The 18,487-nt window shown below is 40.0% G+C and overlaps 3 protein-coding genes across 3 annotated transcripts; 1 reads left to right on the forward strand and 2 right to left on the reverse strand.

Moving 5' to 3' along the window:
- Positions 1 to 5,145: 5,145 nt before the first annotated feature.
- LOC144459416 (interferon a3-like) lies at positions 5,146 to 6,192 on the reverse strand. Its single transcript, XM_078163382.1, has 5 exons — positions 6,061 to 6,192; positions 5,874 to 5,966; positions 5,617 to 5,766; positions 5,378 to 5,452; positions 5,146 to 5,282 (listed from the first exon to the last, which is right to left on the reverse strand). Exons 1-5 carry the CDS (start codon positions 6,190 to 6,192, stop codon positions 5,196 to 5,198), a joined length of 537 nt encoding a protein of 178 aa, XP_078019508.1. The 3' UTR covers positions 5,146 to 5,195.
- Positions 6,193 to 9,754: 3,562 nt separating this feature from the next.
- On the forward strand, positions 9,755 to 10,800 carry LOC144459360 (interferon a3-like). The gene is made up of 5 exons (XM_078163040.1): positions 9,755 to 9,886; positions 9,981 to 10,073; positions 10,180 to 10,329; positions 10,494 to 10,568; positions 10,664 to 10,800. Exons 1-5 carry the CDS (start codon positions 9,755 to 9,757, stop codon positions 10,748 to 10,750), a joined length of 537 nt encoding a protein of 178 aa, XP_078019166.1. The 3' UTR covers positions 10,751 to 10,800.
- A 5,843-nt stretch (positions 10,801 to 16,643) lies between these two features.
- On the reverse strand, positions 16,644 to 17,960 carry LOC117247636 (interferon a3-like). Its single transcript, XM_033612226.2, has 5 exons — positions 17,604 to 17,960; positions 17,405 to 17,497; positions 17,149 to 17,298; positions 16,910 to 16,984; positions 16,644 to 16,814 (listed from the first exon to the last, which is right to left on the reverse strand). The coding sequence occupies exons 1-5, from the start codon at positions 17,829 to 17,831 to the stop codon at positions 16,728 to 16,730; spliced, it is 633 nt and encodes a 210-aa protein (XP_033468117.2). The 5' UTR covers positions 17,832 to 17,960; the 3' UTR covers positions 16,644 to 16,727.
- Positions 17,961 to 18,487: the final 527 nt, after the last annotated feature.

An 18,487-nucleotide genomic window follows, 5' to 3' on the forward strand; every position in this document is an offset into this window, starting at 1 on the left:
CTCCACACCCTATCTCTAAGGCTGAGACCAGACACCCACAGGGGAAACTCATTTTGGCTGCTTGTATCTGCGAACTCATTCTTTCGGTCACTACCCAGAGCTCATGACCATAGGTGAGGGTTGGGACGTAGATGGACCAGTGGTGGTCCGGTGTAGTGCCCACATCACTACGCATCAAACTGCCGATGGAAAACTTGTCACATACCACCACTCAGTCAGTGACTTCCATGTCAGACATCGACAAGAAAATCCATCCTTTCATGGCAGTATGATATGCAGCATTAGTTTATAATGCCACCCGAAATCAACGTAACTGAAGGAGCTGGAAAGTCCCTGTTAGACAGGTGTGAGGGGCGGTGGATGGGTCAAACAAACACTGGACTTCCACCCGGAAGCCTGGTGTTCGCTTCCCATATAAATGTTGAGCCAAACCATGATGGCTTTTCCAAACCTAACCACATGCTTTTGTAGCACAGTGAAATAAACGTAAATACGCTGTGTTTTACAGACATTGTTAGTTTATTTTGAAAAATACAGTATGTATGTAACGAGCAGAAACTTCACAGATCCTGTGAAACCAGCACATTCTCACTCCGACCTTGTCATACACCGCCTGGCCAAAAAAAAAAGTCGCCACCTGGATTTAACTAAGCAAATAGGTACGAGCCTCCTATTGGATAATTACTGCATGGGCGATTATCTTTCAGCTGGCAACAAGTTATTTAACCCCAACTGGTGCAATGAGTTGCTTCTCATTTCCTAAACAACCATGTCGAAAGACACATCCCGTGGTCGTGGAAAAGATGTTAGTCTGTTTGAGAAGGGTCAAATCATTGGCATGCATCAAGCAGAGAAAACATCTAAGGAGACTGCAGAAACTACTAAAATTGGGTTAAGAACTGTCCAACGCATTATTAAAAACTGGAAGGATAGTGGGGACCCATCGTCTTCGAGGACGAAATGTGGCCGGAAAAAAATCCTCAATGATCGTGATCGGCGATCACTTAAACGTTTGGTGAGATCAAATCGAAGAAAAACAACAGTAGAACTCAGGGCTAAGTTTAATAGTGAAAGTAAGAGCATTTCCACACGCACAATGCGAAGGGAACTCAAGGGATTGGGACTGAACAGCTGTGTAGCCTTAAGAAAACCACTAATCAGTGAGGCTAACCGGAAAAAAAGGCTTCAGTTTGCTAGGGAGCATAAAGATTGGACTCTGGAGCAATGGAAGAAGGTCATGTGGTCTGATGAGTCCAGATTTACCCTGTTCCAGAGTGATGGGCGCATCAGGGTAAGAAGAGAGGCAGATGAAGTGATGCACCCATCATGCCTAGTGCCTACTGTACAAGCCTGTGGGGGCAGTGTTATGATCTGGGGTTGCTGCAGTTGGTCAGGTCTAGGTTCAGCAACAGTATGTGCTCAAAGAATGAGGTCAGCTGACTACCTGAATATACTGAATGACCAGGTTATTCCATCAATGGATTTTTTCTTCCCTGATGGCACGGGCATATTCCAAGATGACAATGCCAGGATTCATCGGGCTCAAATTGTGAAAGACTGGTTCAGGGAGCATGAGACATCATTTTCACACATGGATTGGCCACCACAGAGTCCAGACCTTAACCCCATTGAGAATCTTTGGGATGTGCTGGAGAAGGCTTTGCGCAGCGGTCAGACTCTACCATCATCAATGCAAGATCTTGGTGAAAAATTAATGCAACACTGGATGGAAATAAATCTTGTGACATTGCAGAAGTTTATCGAAACAATGCCACAGCGAATGTGTGCCGTAATCAAAGCTAAAGGCGGTCCAACGAAATATTAGAGTGTATGACCTTTTTTTTTGGTGGTGACTTTTTTTTTGGCCAGGCAGTTTATATCAACGTTTGGTCATGGACTTTCCACGTCCACATACGACGTGCAAGGTACCCTGGGTGTGTTGGTTGTTGATGTTCTGGGACGCCGTGTCAAGTTCTCTTCTTTTAAGATACACTTGTGTTTTCACAGGAAATTTAACCTTTACATACAGTCTCTTTCAAAATAAATGCACTACGACACCGCAAATTGACGTTCTTTTTCCTTTAACAACAAACACACGTTTGGGTTTGGGCAACAAAAACACATGGTTAGGATTAGTAAAAAATAACAGGGTTTGGCTTTAGAATCTTACGGGACGTGAACACCGCTCTCTCGGGTGAAAGTCGGTGTTTGTTGGACCCATCCATCACTGCTGCCGCATTCCAACTTTCGCCGCCTTAACATTCATCCTTGTCGTTAGAGGATGCCTTCTTTCGTTGGTTTCTGACGCCACAAGTCACTGCCCAAGTGCCAGATTTCTATGACTTCGGAATGCAGAATGCAGGTAACAAGCGTAAAGTGACACAGCGTCCCAGAACGTCAACAACAGACGCACTAAGAATACCTGATAATGTAATATGTAGGGGAGACCGGGGATGATTGTAACACTTTTTGTTTGAGCAAGTGTAACTCAGTGGGGTTTTTTTGTTAGAGGTCTTAAATTTTGATACGTGGTACCCATATTTGTCTGCTATAAATAACACAGACTGTGACCTCTACTACACCATCACAGATTATGGAAATTAATGTCGAATACAAAGAGGTATGTTGTTACAACGTACCCCAGTACTGGGGTGAGTTGCAACACTAGCTGGGGATGGATGTAACAATTAAATTATTGTGCTTAAAAAAGATTCACAATAGGCTAAATGTATTCAAGCACTTCAATGAATAATAAAGAAGGAACAATAAACTTGTAAGAATACAGTAATTATAATATTAAAATAAACAGAAATGTATAACATAAATACAAAAAAGGTTTACGTTTGAACAGCATTTTAACAGTTGAACAATAAACATTTTTGAAGAGTAACTATTATCTGAGCAAACTAAGGCATAATACCTATAGCCTATTTTTAATCTGATTGGCAGCTGTGGCAAATGTAGATGTCCTTGCCTGGGGTGCAGGCTTCGTGGGCCTAAAATCCACACTTTTTACGAACTGTTACAACCCTCCCCATGCCTAGCAGCCATGAAAGAGCTAACAGTTTTTAGCATTTAGCTTCAAAGCTAGCACTAATGAAACACATCAAATTAAACTAGAGAAACTACTACTTGAACCTATGTAAGTGAAACAATTGTACATACAACACAATGGACACTATGCAAAAAACATGTGATGACAATGTTTGGTTTCTCACCTGAAAAACTGTTTTTTGGCTCTAGAACAGACAAATTTGGACTCAGAGACATGCGGCTTCACCAGTGAGCTCCAATTGTAAATGGGCATGGACTATGTTGATGATGTCACCACAGCCCGTTTCTAATTGGCCAAACTGAGAGTGTTACAACTATCCCTTTGTTACAACCATCCCCGGTCTCCCCTAGACGTGAGCGTCCACTGACCAAGCGATGATATGTGATGAGCTGGGAGTTCCACCCAACCTGATCTCACTCCAAAGTTGTCAAAAACTGGCGCTTGGTCAGTGACTTCTGGCGTTTGACACTGACGAAACAAGCCATCCTTTAATGTTGGCATATGTGGCTGGTTGCTGTTGTTGTTTATCGGTGCCCGGTGGTGTCAGGGGGAACGTGGCGGGACAAGGATGAAAGTTAAGGCGGCAAAAGTCCAAGTAGGGTGGATGGGTCCAACAACCACTCACTTTCACCCGGAAGGCTGGTGTTCACTTCTCGTGTGATTGTAAAGCCAAACCCTGTATTTTTTCCTAAACTTTACCATGTGCGTAAGTAGTGTTGTACTGACGTAGTGCTTTTATTTTGAAAGAGACTGTATGTAAACTTTAAATTTCCTGTGAAAACAGAAGTGTACTTTGAAAGAAGACAATGCATGCAACAGGCAGAACTTGACACGGCGTCCCAGATTGTCAACAACCAACACACCCAGGGTACTTTCCACATGATATCTCGACGTGGAACGTCCATGACCATCATCAAAATAAACTAACAATTTCTGTAAAACACAGCATATTTACATTTATTTCACTGTGCTACAAAAGCATGTGGTTAGGTTTGGAAAAGCCATCATGGTTTGGCTCAACATTTATATGGGAAGCGAACAACAGGCTTCCGGGTGGAAGTCCAGTGTTTGTTTGACCCATCCACCGCCCCTCACACCTGTCTAACAGGGACTTTCCAGCTCCTTCAGTTACGTTGATTTCGGGTGGCATTATAAACTAATGCTGCATATCATACTGCCATGAAAGGATGGATTTTCTTGTCGATGTCTGACATGGAAGTCACTGACTGAGTGGTGGTATGTGACAAGTTTTCCATCGGCAGTTTGATGCGTAGTGATGTGGGCACTACACCGGACCACCACTGGTCCATCTACGTCCCAACCCTCACCTATGGTCATGAGCTCTGGGTAGTGACCGAAAGAATGAGTTCGCAGATACAAGCAGCCGAAATGAGTTTCCCCTGTGGGTGTCTGGTCTCAGCCTTAGAGATAGGGTGTGGAGTTGGGAGTAAAGCCACTGCTCCTTAGCGTCGAAAGGGGTCAGTCGAGGTGGTTCGGACTTCTGATCAGGATCCTCCTGGATGCCTCCTGTTAGAGGTGTTTCGGGCTCGTCCCACTGGGAGGCCAGTATGATGCTGAGTATGAGCATGGTAAAGGCGCAGTTGCTTTCTAACTGGCTAAAAAGCCACTTTCCATCTGTCCCAACCGACCCCACTCTCCCCTAGTTAGTAGAAACACACCTTCCTGTGTGTTTGATTTGTACTCATTATGAAGTAACACAAAAGAATGCCTCTTTTTCTTTTTTTTCAAGTAACAGGAATAAAAACAATAAACACATGTCCATTTGCTGGAAGAAATGTTATTTTTATTGACTATAGCATAAAAATATACTAAAATATAAAATTTAGTTCAATGCAAATTTAATAAATAAGCATGTAAATAAACAAAGTTAAATACATGTTCAATAAATAGATAAATAACTTAATAATTAAATTTAAAAAATCTTAATAAACAGATAAATAAATTCTTAATAAATAAATGAGTAATTACTTTAACAAATAAATAAACAAATAGATAGATAAATACTTAAATAGATCAATACAAATTTTAATAAATAGATAAAAATAAATAAAAACCTTAATGAACTGATAAATAAATAAACAGACTGCATGTGACACATTGTTAATGTGACAGACAGATGTTAGTTAGATAAAAGCAGCTGGTCGACTCTCTTCAGATGGCTTTTCATTTCCCTCCTGATCAGCTCCCAGGCTTCAGCACTGTGGCCCTGCACACAGAAGAATATCATCAGCATTCAGACATGATAAATACTATTGATTGATTGATTGATTGATTGATTGATACATTGATAGGTAGACTTACCATTTGCTCCAGAACATGGCTTGAGAGTCTCTTGAAGTACATGTGCAGCTTCTTGCTCTCCTTGTGGTGCACAGTCTAAATGAAGTTAGAGTAAAACAATGATTAAAACCATCTTCACTACACAGTCACAGTGGATCTGTTAACTCTGCACATGTACTTAACAACATTTAGTCAAACAGACATCAGTGATTCATGTCTTTAGGTTTATAAATCTGAAGTTAATCCACAGTGAGACTCACACAGGAGCGAAGGCCGACAGCCTGCCTGCTTACAACACTGAGAAAGTTCTCCTCTGTGTTCTCCTCCCATGATGCAGAGCTGTAACCCCCCTCAAGCAGGGCCACCATCTCCTCCAGAATCTGAACTGTGAAAGCAACTTTGTCCTCAGCCTGGAGGAAGAACATTCATCATGAATTACAACAGGGACAGATTTATGTCACTTTATAACAGTTGTGTGTCTCTTTCATGTTCATTAGCAAAGCTGAGTGTGACTTACTGATGCTTTGGACGCCTGGCTGTACAGATGATTTGGGAAGGACACAGTGTCGTCCACTTCAGCATCCTCAGTGCTGTTAGTGGAGTTACTAGCCTGCATCACACACACACACACATCATGAAGTAAAGAGACAGTAACGTCACTGACTGACTTTTAACAGCAGCAGCAACAGAAGAAGTGCACTTACCATGGTGTCCAGTAGAGCCAAAGAGTCTTCACTGTGCTGTCTGAATTTATGATCCACCCATCTGCAGCTCAGTGAGGAGCCTGCACTGTACAGACTGAGAGACAGCAACACCAACAAGATCCTGCTGAGCATTTTGCTTTAGAAGCTACAAGTTTTCTTTGTATGGAGCAAATAGTGATTTCTCCTGTCAACCAGTTGTTGTGATGGAGCAGAGACGCAGAGCCTCATTTATACTGCAGGGCGCACCTTTTTCACTTTCCCATCACCTGGGGATCACTGCAGCTTTCACACGGTTCAAAGGTCACAATTAGCCACGACACAGACCAACATACATGTATAATGTCACACACATATTTCGGATTCGAATTAGCGCCTCAATTAAAAAAATCTCCCACGATAAACACAAACAAATATCACAGCAAAGCGAAAATATCACGCGCGTTAAAAACTCTCATGTGTTGTAAAACAGTAGAAAATGCAAACAACATAATGACAAACACAACTAATAGTAATATTAGAATGTATAAGATAATATTCGATATTAGGGAATTATGGGATTATTTCAGGAATATTTTTGCGATTTTTAAAGGCCAAATAGAATATTGTAGACTTGAATTAAATGCCATATGACTTTATTTTAATAAGAATAACATAATTATGATTTTAGGCTTTTTTACATTAAATTATTTATTCAGTTTTGTCAATATGCACTTTTTTTTTTGCATATTTCATCTCATGTTTTTGATGCAGTCAGTCTGCACGCTCCTAAACACGATTCTGTGTGTATTTGAATAAACAAATAAACAAACAAAACACCCAAACTGAATTGCATCATAATTCTGTGCGGACTCGTCATCATCGTTAGTCATTAATCAATATAGGACTGCAGGCTCTGTACCTGTGTCCACTCGCTGCCATAAAACGAGAAGTTCCCATCCAGAGAAAATGAAAGCGGCTGCGTGACTGCGGCGCGTGCTGTGACGCACCTTCATTTGAAATGGTCAGTGACATTTCGCCTTGTTTTAACTAGAACATGGAGGCTTTTAACGTGAGAACCGGACAGCCTGCTGAGGAGGGGATTCTCCTACAGATCAGAGCACACTGTCTGAGTGTGAGAATCAGACTATAAACCATCCATCAGGCCTGTGATTCATAAAGTGGCTGCAGAGTTTGGACAAATATCGTTTGCCTTTGCTCTGGGCTTTTATTTCTTTAATGGTAAATTGATTGTAATTTGTGTTTCATACATTGCATGTATTATTTTTTATTTCCAAAAAGCCCAAAAGGACAAGAGATGTGAACCAGATAATGGGAACAAAAATTAAAGGGCCAAACTAATGATAAATATTATGATCAGTAACAAGGGTTGAATTCTTGTTTTCTAGGGCTCAAACCAGGGATACTAAACTTGATTTGCCCAGGGGCCACTTTGCAGAATGACAGGAGACCAGGGAGCCAGATAATAAACATACATTAATGCATAGATATAGATATAGGCCAGATATAATAAAAGTCTGTTTTAAATCTTTCATCATATGGATTTAAGGGCATTCAGGGCTTAGCTCGATCCTCCAGGGGATTAAATCCTCCCCAGACACACTCCATTAGAAAATTTTTATGCATCAATTTGTGGCGTTGATTTAAAGTGTAATTATATATATTTTTTCCAAAATGAAAGTCTTCTATTTTATGTTTTATTGGGGGGTACAAATGAAAATGTTCTAAATATTGAAGGGAGCTTGTCCCCAGTTTTCTCCTTGAAATCTATGCTGTAGGCTACCTGCAGCTATGTGGCACAAGCAAAGTGATGCAACTGATTCCAGTGCAGCAGCTCATTCATACTGTCTGATGTAATATAGACATGTTTGTTTTGTTTAGTCAGTTTTATCTGAGTTGGATATTTAACACCAGCTCTATCTTGTACTTTCAGTCGGTGTAAGTATTGTGAGAGTTATTACAAGGCTATAGACACTAGTGTTGCAGCGGTACACCAGTTTGAAAGTGTACTGTGATATTAAAATTGGCGGTTATTATACAATATTGAATCCCAACTTTATTTTAGTTATTTTTTACAACAAAGAGACTTTTTACACAAACTACCAATTTAATAAATAAAATGTTTCCAGTAGGGTTGCAGCTTCAATCTCAACTTTATTTTACATTTTACACAAACTTCCATTAAAAAGTGTCACTTATAGTCATAAAAAGTTTGTTCAACCAAAGATAACCCCTCTGTTGCATTCTTTTAATGACTTATAATAGTACGTGTATAGTTGTGTCTAATTTTAGTACTTTATATTTTATATTTTCCTGATTCTGACATATATGTTTTTTTATTTTATCTTGTAATTATTCTGTTGCCATTCAACCTGCTGATATTTGAGCTGCTGTGTCATGTGAATTTCCCCGGTGTGGGATCAATAATCTTATTTTAATAATTCTGTAATATTTAATCTCATACAGTAGAAACACATGTTCCTTTATGTTATAGATTTGTACTCAGTAAAAAGACAAATCTTCGCCATTAATTGGAATACAAATAATACACATTTGCATTTGCTGGAAGAAGTAATTCATAAAATAATTAATAGTAATAAAACAAAGTGAATAAATAGATAAACAGATTGCAGGTAATCGAACATTGACCAGATTGTCATTTTCACATAGCAGCGTGAGGACGTCACATGTCACGTAACGCAGGCCGCAGCCATTTCCAGTTTCACTTCGAGGGAAGCGCTTTCCTCCTGCGGCATGCTCGGTATGTGAACACACGCAGTCACAGACTCATTCATGAATTATATATAAATTATGCTTTATATTATACTACAGATGGCAGCTCTAATAAACAGAATGTTCGTTTTAACACGTAATTCACATCGCATAAAGAGCTGCAGACTACAGTAAGATTAACCTGATAAAGACAATTTCTTGTCTAAAATCTCCAAAATACGAAATGGATTTAATTTTTGAAAACAAGTCAAAAATAACTCCAATCAAACATTTGACCAACAACACGGATTTAATTAAAGAAAATTACATTTGTGTTCAGGTTCGTTTAAAAATCACAAAAACGTGGAGGTGACTGCATCAAAAACATGAGATGAAATCTGCAATAAAAAGTGCAAAGTAACAAAACTGAATAAATAAACTCATGTATGAAATCATAAATATGTTATTCTTATTAAAATAAAGTCATATGGCATTTAATTTAAGTCTACAATATTCTATTTGGCCTTTAAAAATCGCAAAAATATTCCTGAAATAATCCCATAATTCCCTAATATCGAATATTATCTTATACATTCTAATATTATTATTAGTGAGTTGTGTTTGTCATTATGTTGTTTGCATTTTCTACTGTTTTACAACACATGAGAGTTTTTAACGCGCGTGATATTTTCGCTTTGCTGTGATATTTGTTTGTGTTTATCGTGGGAGATTTTTTTAATTGAGGCGCTAATTCGAATCCGAAATATGTGTGTGACATTATACATGTATGTTGGTCTGTGTCGTGGTTAATTGTGACCTTTGAACCGTGTGAAAGCTGCAGTGATCCCCAGGTGATGGGAAAGTGAAAAAGGTGCGCCCTGCAGTATAAATGAGGCTCTGCGTCTCTGCTCCATCACAACAACTGGTTGACAGGAGAAATCACTATTTGCTCCATACAAAGAAAACTTGTAGCTTCTAAAGCAAAATGCTCAGCAGGATCTTGTTGGTGTTGCTGTCTCTCAGTCTGTACAGTGCAGGCTCCTCACTGAGCTGCAGATGGGTGGATCATAAATTCAGACAGCACAGTGAAGACTCTTTGGCTCTACTGGACACCATGGTAAGTGCACTTCTTCTGTTGCTGCTGCTGTTAAAAGTCAGTCAGTGACGTTACTGTCTCTTTACTTCATGATGTGTGTGTGTGTGTGATGCAGGCTAGTAACTCCACTAACAGCACTGAGGATGCTGAAGTGGACGACACTGTGTCCTTCCCAAATCATCTGTACAGCCAGGCGTCCAAAGCATCAGTAAGTCACACTCAGCTTTGCTAATGAACATGAAAGAGACACACAACTGTTATAAAGTGACATAAATCTGTCCCTGTTGTAATTCATGATGAATGTTCTTCTCCAGGCTGAGGACAAAGTTGCTTTCACAGTTCAGATTCTGGAGGAGATGGTGGCCCTGCTTGAGGGGGGTTACAGCTCTGCATCATGGGAGGAGAACACAGAGGAGAACTTTCTCAGTGTTGTAAGCAGGCAGGCTGTCGGCCTTCGCTCCTGTGTGAGTCTCACTGTGGATTAACCTCAGATTTATAAACCTAAAGACATGAATCACTGATGTCTGTTTGACTAAATGTTGTTAAGTACATGTGCAGAGTTAACAGATCCACTGTGACTGTGTAGTGAAGATGGTTTTAATCATTGTTTTACTCTAACTTCATTTAGACTGTGCACCACAAGGAGAGCAAGAAGCTGCACATGTACTTCAAGAGACTCTCAAGCCATGTTCTGGAGCAAATGGTAAGTCTACCTATCAATGTATCAATCAATCAATCAATCAATCAATCAATTGTATTTATCATGTCTGAATGCTGATGATATTCTTCTGTGTGCAGGGCCACAGTGCTGAAGCCTGGGAGCTGATCAGGAGGGAAATGAAAAGCCATCTGAAGAGAGTCGACCAGCTGCTTTTATCTAACTAACATCTGTCTGTCACATTAACAATGTGTCACATGCAGTCTGTTTATTTATTTATCAGTTCATTAAGGTTTTTATTTATTTTTATCTATTTATTAAAATTTGTATTGATCTATTTAAGTATTTATTTATCTATTTGTTTATTTATTTGTTAAAGTAATTACTCATTTATTTATTAAGAATTTATTTATCTGTTTATTAAGATTTTTTAAATTTAATTATTAAGTTATTTATCTATTTATTGAACATGTATTTAACTTTGTTTATTTACATGCTTATTTATTAAATTTGCATTGAACTAAATTTTATATTTTAGTATATTTTTATGCTATAGTCAATAAAAATAACATTTCTTCCAGCAAATGGACATGTGTTTATTGTTTTTATTCCTGTTACTTGAAAAAAAAGAAAAAGAGGCATTCTTTTGTGTTACTTCATAATGAGTACAAATCAAACACACAGGAAGGTGTGTTTCTACTAACTAGGGGAGAGTGGGGTCGGTTGGGACAGATGGAAAGTGGCTTTTTAGCCAGTTAGAAAGCGACTGCGCCTTTACCATGCTCATACTCAGCATCATACTGGGCTCCCAGTGGGACGAGCCCGAAACACCTCTAACAGGAGGCATCCAGGAGGATCCTGATCAGAAGTCCGAACCACCTCGACTGACCCCTTTCGACGCTAAGGAGCAGTGGCTTTACTCCCAACTCCACACCCTATCTCTAAGGCTGAGACCAGACACCCACAGGGGAAACTCATTTCGGCTGCTTGTATCTGCGAACTCATTCTTTCGGTCACTACCCAGAGCTCATGACCATAGGTGAGGGTTGGGACGTAGATGGACCAGTGGTGGTCCGATGTAGTGCCCACATCACTACGCATCAAACTGCCGATGGAAAACTTGTCACATACCACCACTCAGTCAGTGACTTCCATGTCAGACATCGACAAGAAAATCCATCCTTTCATGGCAGTATGATATGCAGCATTAGTTTATAATGCCACCCGAAATCAACGTAACTGAAGGAGCTGGAAAGTCCCTGTTAGACAGGTGTGAGGGGCGGTGGATGGGTCAAACAAACACTGGACTTCCACCCGGAAGCCTGGTGTTCACTTCCCATATAAATGTTGAGCCAAACCATGATGGCTTTTCCAAACCTAACCACATGCTTTTGTAGCACAGTGAAATAAACGTAAATATGCTGTGTTTTACAGAAATTGTTAGTTTATTTTGATGATGGTCAGGGACGTTCCACGTCGAGATATCATGTGGAAAGTACCCTGGGTGTGTTGGTTGTTGACAATCTGGGACGCCGTGTCAAGTTCTGCCTGTTGCATGCATTGTCTTCTTTCAAAGTACACTTCTGTTTTCACAGGAAATTTAAAGTTTACATACAGTCTCTTTCAAAATAAATGCACTATGTCAGTACAACACTACTTACGCACATGGTAAGGTTTAGGAAAAAATACAGGGTTTGGCTTTACAATCACACGAGAAGTGAACACCAGCCTTCCGGGTGAAAGTGAGTGGTTGTTGGACCCATCCACCCTACTTGGACTTTTGCCGCCTTAACTTTCATCCTTGTCCTGCCACGTTCCCCCCTGACACCACCGGGCACCGATAATCAACAACAGCAACCAGCCACATATGCCAACATTAAAGGATGGCTTGTTTCGTCAGTGTCAAATGCCAGAAGTCACTGACCAAGCGCCAGTTTTTGACAACTCTGGAGTGAGATCAGGTTGGGTGGAACTCCCAGCTCATCACATATCATCGCTTGGTCAGTGGACGCTCACGTCTAGGGGAGACCGGGGATGGTTGTAACAAAGGGATAGTTGTAACACTCTCAGTTTGGCCAATTAGAAACGGGCTGTGGTGACATCATCAACATAGTCCATGCCCATTTACAGTTGGAGCTCACTGGTGAAGCCGCATGTCACTGAGTCCAAATTTGTCTGTTCTAGAGCCAAAAAACAGTTTTTCAGGTGAGAAACCAAACATTGTCATCACATGTTTTTTGCATAGTGTCCATTGTGTTGTATGTACAATTGTTTCACTTACATAGGTTCAAGTAGTAGTTTCTCTAGTTTAATTTGATGTGTTTCATTAGTGCTAGCTTTGAAGCTAAATGCTAAAAACTGTTAGCTCTTTCATGGCTGCTAGGCATGGGGAGGGTTGTAACAGTTCGTAAAAAGTGTGGATTTTAGGCCCACGAAGCCTGCACCCCAGGCAAGGACATCTACATTTGCCACAGCTGCCAATCAGATTAAAAATAGGCTATAGGTATTATGCCTTAGTTTGCTCAGATAATAGTTACTCTTCAAAAATGTTTATTGTTCAACTGTTAAAATGCTGTTCAAACGTAAACCTTTTTTGTATTTATGTTATACATTTCTGTTTATTTTAATATTATAATTACTGTATTCTTACAAGTTTATTGTTCCTTCTTTATTATTCATTGAAGTGCTTGAATACATTTAGCCTATTGTGAATCTTTTTTAAGCACAATAATTTAATTGTTACATCCATCCCCAGCTAGTGTTGCAACTCACCCCAGTACTGGGGTACGTTGTAACAACATACCTCTTTGTATTCGACATTAATTTCCATAATCTGTGATGGTGTAGTAGAGGTCACAGTCTGTGTTATTTATAGCAGACAAATATGGGTACCACGTATCAAAATTTAAGACCTCTAACAAAAAAACCCCACTGAGTTACACTTGCTCAAACAAAAAGTGTTACAATCATCCCCGGTATCCCCTACATATTACATTATCAGGTATTCTTAGTGCGTCTGTTGTTGACGTTCTGAGACGCTGTGTCACTTTACGCTTGTTACCTGCATTCTGTCTTTTCAAAATGCAAGTCAGTTTTCACGAGCACGGTCTCACTCCGAAGTCATAGAAATCTGGCACTTGGGCAGTGACTTGTGGCGTCAGAAACCAACGAAAGAAGGCATCCTCTAACGACAAGGATGAATGTTAAGGCGGCGAAAGTTGGAATGCAGCAGCAGTGATGGATGGGTCCAACAAACACCGACTTTCACCCGAGAGAGCGGTGTTCACGTCCTGTAAGATTCTAAAGCCAAACCCTGTTATTTTTTACTAATCCTAACCATGTGTTTTTGTTGCCCAAACCCAAACGTGTGTTTGTTGTTAAAGGAAAAAGAACGTCAATTTGCGGTGTCGTAGTGCATTTATTTTGAAAGAGACTGTATGTAAAGGTTAAATTTCCTGTGAAAACAGAAGTGTATCTTAAAAGAAGAGAACTTGACACGGCGTCCCAGAACATCAACAACCAACACACCCAGGGTACCTTGCACGTCGTATGTGGACGTGGAAAGTCCATGACCAAACGTTGATATAAACTGCCTGGCCAAAAAAAAAGTCACCACCAAAAAAAAAGGTCATACACTCTAATATTTCGTTGAACCGCCTTTAGCTTTGATTACGGCACACATTCGCTGTGGCATTGTTTCGATAAACTTCTGCAATGTCACAAGATTTATTTCCATCCAGTGTTGCATTAATTTTTCACCAAGATCTTGCATTGATGATGGTAGAGTCTGACCGCTGCGCAAAGCCTTCTCCAGCACATCCCAAAGATTCTCAATGGGGTTAAGGTCTGGACTCTGTGGTGGCCAATCCATGTGTGAAAATGATGTCTCATGCTCCCTGAACCAGTCTTTCACAATTTGAGCCCGATGAATCCTGGCATTGTCATCTTGGAATATGCCCGTGCCATCAGGGAAGAAAAAATCCATTGATGGAATAACCTGGTCATTCAGTATATTCAGGTAGTCAGCTGACCTCATTCTTTGAGCACATACTGTTGCTGAACCTAGACCTGACCAACTGCAGCAACCCCAGATCATAACACTGCCCCCACAGGCTTGTACAGTAGGCACTAGGCATGATGGGTGCATCACTTCATCTGCCTCTCTTCTTACCCTGATGCGCCCATCACTCTGGAACAGGGTAAATCTGGACTCATCAGACCACATGACCTTCTTCCATTGCTCCAGAGTCCAATCTTTATGCTCCCTAGCAAACTGAAGCCTTTTTTTCCGGTTAGCCTCACTGATTAGTGGTTTTCTTAAGGCTACACAGCTGTTCAGTCCCAATCCCTTGAGTTCCCTTCGCATTGTGCGTGTGGAAATGCTCTTACTTTCACTATTAAACTTAGCCCTGAGTTCTACTGTTGTTTTTCTTCGATTTGATCTCACCAAACGTTTAAGTGATCGCCGATCACGATCATTGAGGATTTTTTTCCGGCCACATTTCGTCCTCGAAGACGATGGGTCCCCACTATCCTTCCAGTTTTTAATAATGCGTTGGACAGTTCTTAACCCAATTTTAGTAGTTTCTGCAGTCTCCTTAGATGTTTTCTCTGCTTGATGCATGCCAATGATTTGACCCTTCTCAAACAGACTAACATCTTTTCCACGACCACGGGATGTGTCTTTCGACATGGTTGTTTAGGAAATGAGAAGCAACTCATTGCACCAGTTGGGGTTAAATAACTTGTTGCCAGCTGAAAGATAATCGCCCATGCAGTAATTATCCAATAGGAGGCTCGTACCTATTTGCTTAGTTAAATCCAGGTGGCGACTTTTTTTTTTGGCCAGGCGGTGTATGACAAGGTCGGAGTGAGAATGTGCTGGTTTCACAGGATCTGTGAAGTTTCTGCTCGTTACATACATACTGTATTTTTCAAAATAAACTAACAATGTCTGTAAAACACAGCGTATTTACGTTTATTTCACTGTGCTACAAAAGCATGTGGTTAGGTTTGGAAAAGCCATCATGGTTTGGCTCAACATTTATATGGGAAGCGAACACCAGGCTTCCGGGTGGAAGTCCAGTGTTTGTTTGACCCATCCACCGCCCCTCACACCTGTCTAACAGGGACTTTCCAGCTCCTTCAGTTACGTTGATTTCGGGTGGCATTATAAACTAATGCTGCATATCATACTGCCATGAAAGGATGGATTTTCTTGTCGATGTCTGACATGGAAGTCACTGACTGAGTGGTGGTATGTGACAAGTTTTCCATCGGCAGTTTGATGCGTAGTGATGTGGGCACTACACCGGACCACCACTGGTCCATCTACGTCCCAACCCTCACCTATGGTCATGAGCTCTGGGTAGTGACCGAAAGAATGAGTTCGCAGATACAAGCAGCCAAAATGAGTTTCCCCTGTGGGTGTCTGGTCTCAGCCTTAGAGATAGGGTGTGGAGTTGGGAGTAAAGCCACTGCTCCTTAGCGTCGAAAGGGGTCAGTCGAGGTGGTTCGGACTTCTGATCAGGATCCTCCTGGATGCCTCCTGTTAGAGGTGTTTCGGGCTCGTCCCACTGGGAGGCCAGTATGATGCTGAGTATGAGCATGGTAAAGGCGCAGTCGCTTTCTAACTGGCTAAAAAGCCACTTTCCATCTGTCCCAACCGACCCCACTCTCCCCTAGTTAGTAGAAACACACCTTCCTGTGTGTTTGATTTGTACTCATTATGAAGTAACACAAAAGAATGCCTCTTTTTCTTTTTTTTTCAAGTAACAGGAATAAAAACAATAAACACATGTCCATTTGCTGGAAGAAATGTTATTTTTATTGACTATAGCATAAAAATATACTAAAATATAAAATTTAGTTCAATGCAAATTCAAGAAATAAGCATGTTAAATAAACAAAGTTAAATACATGTTCAATAAATAGATAAATAACTTAATAATTAAATTTAAAAAATCTTAATAAACAGATAAATAAATTCTTAATAAATAAATGAGTAATTACTTTAATAAATAAATAAACAAATAGATAAATAAATACTTAAATAGATCAATACAAATTTTAATAAATAGATAAAAAATAAATAAAAACCTTAATGAACTGATAATAAATAAATATATAAATAAAATAAATAAAAATATAAATAAATAAATAAACAGACTGCATGTGACACACTGTTAATGTGACAGACAGATGTTAGTTAGATAAAATCAGCTGGTCGACTCTCTTCAGATGGCTTTTCATTTCCCTCCTGATCAGCTCCCAGGCTTCAGCACTGTGGCCCTGCACACAGAAGAATATCATCAGCATTCAGACATGATAAATACTATTGATTGATTGATTGATTGATTGATTGATACATTGATAGGTAGACTTACCATTTGCTCCAGAACATGGCTTGAGAGTCTCTTGAAGTACATGTGCAGCTTCTTGCTCTCCTTGTGGTGCACAGTCTAAATGAAGTTAGAGTAAAACAATGATTAAAACCATCTTCACTACACAGTCACAGTGGATCTGTTAACTCTGCACATGTACTTAACAACATTTAGTCAAACAGACATCAGTGATTCATGTCTTTAGGTTTATAAATCTGAGGTTAATCCACAGTGAGACTCACACAGGAGCGAAGGCCGACAGCCTGCCTGCTTACAACACTGAGAAAGTTCTCCTCTGTGTTCTCCTCCCATGATGCAGAGCTGTAACCCCCCTCAAGCAGGGCCACCATCTCCTCCAGAATCTGAACTGTGAAAGCAACTTTGTCCTCAGCCTGGAGAAGAACATTCATCATGAATTACAACAGGGACAGATTTATGTCACTTTATAACAGTTGTGTGTCTCTTTCATGTTCATTAGCAAAGCTGAGTGTGACTTACTGATGCTTTGGACGCCTGGCTGTACAGATGATTCGGGAAGGACACAGTGTCGTCCACTTCAGCATCCTCAGTGCTGTTAGTGGAGTTACTAGCCTGCATCACACACACACACACACACAAACACACATCATGAAGTAAAGAGACAGTAACGTCACTGACTGACTTTTAACAGCAGCAGCAACAGAAGAAGTGCACTTACCATGGTGTCCAGTAGAGCCAAAGAGTCTTCACTGTGCTGTCTGAATTTATGATCCACCCATCTGCAGCTCAGTGAGGAGCCTGCACTGTACAGACTGAGAGACAGCAACACCAACAAGATCCTGCTGAGCATTTTGCTTTGGAAGCTACAAGTTTTCTTTGTATGGAGCAAATAGTGATTTCTCCTGTCAACCAGTTGTTGTGATGGAGCAGAGACGCAGAGCCTCATTTATACTGCAGGGCGCACCTTTTTCACTTTCCCATCACCTGGGGATCACTGCAGCTTTCACGTCACAATTAGCCGCCGCACAGGCCTTCATACATGTATAATGTCACACACACATATTTCGGATTCGAATTAATCTGCTAATGAAACATTTTCACCACAATAAGATGATGTATAAATCTGAAATCCCGCGCTGAGTTTAAACGGATAAAATTCATATATGATCTCTAATAAAAGCATTAAAACAACTCACTTTTCATCATCACACAGATTTGTCCGATAGGAAACATTTTGGAGCAACATCGGGGTGTTTGGCGACTTTTAAAGCAAGAAATGTGAATTTTTTTCTAGTGGTCGCTGATTGAAAATTTTATTTGTGATCCTCTTTTTTAATATATACGTAAATAAATAAATAAGGAAAGCGAGCAAGCAGTCTATTAGTAACATAGAGGGGAAAAAATATTATAAAATAAAGTAAAATAAAATGAAATTAAATGAAATTAAATACAAATAAATAGGCCTAGATATTAGACATAAATAAATACATAAATAAATTAATTAATAAGGAAAGCGAGCAAGTAGTCTAATTGCAACATGGAAGGGAAAAAATAATAAAATAAAGTAAAATAAAATGAAATAAATAGGCCTTGATATTAGAC

This window comes from Epinephelus lanceolatus, chromosome 21 (assembly GCF_041903045.1).
Source record: "Epinephelus lanceolatus isolate andai-2023 chromosome 21, ASM4190304v1, whole genome shotgun sequence".
In the NCBI taxonomy this organism is placed as follows: Eukaryota; Metazoa; Chordata; class Actinopteri; order Perciformes; family Serranidae; genus Epinephelus; species Epinephelus lanceolatus.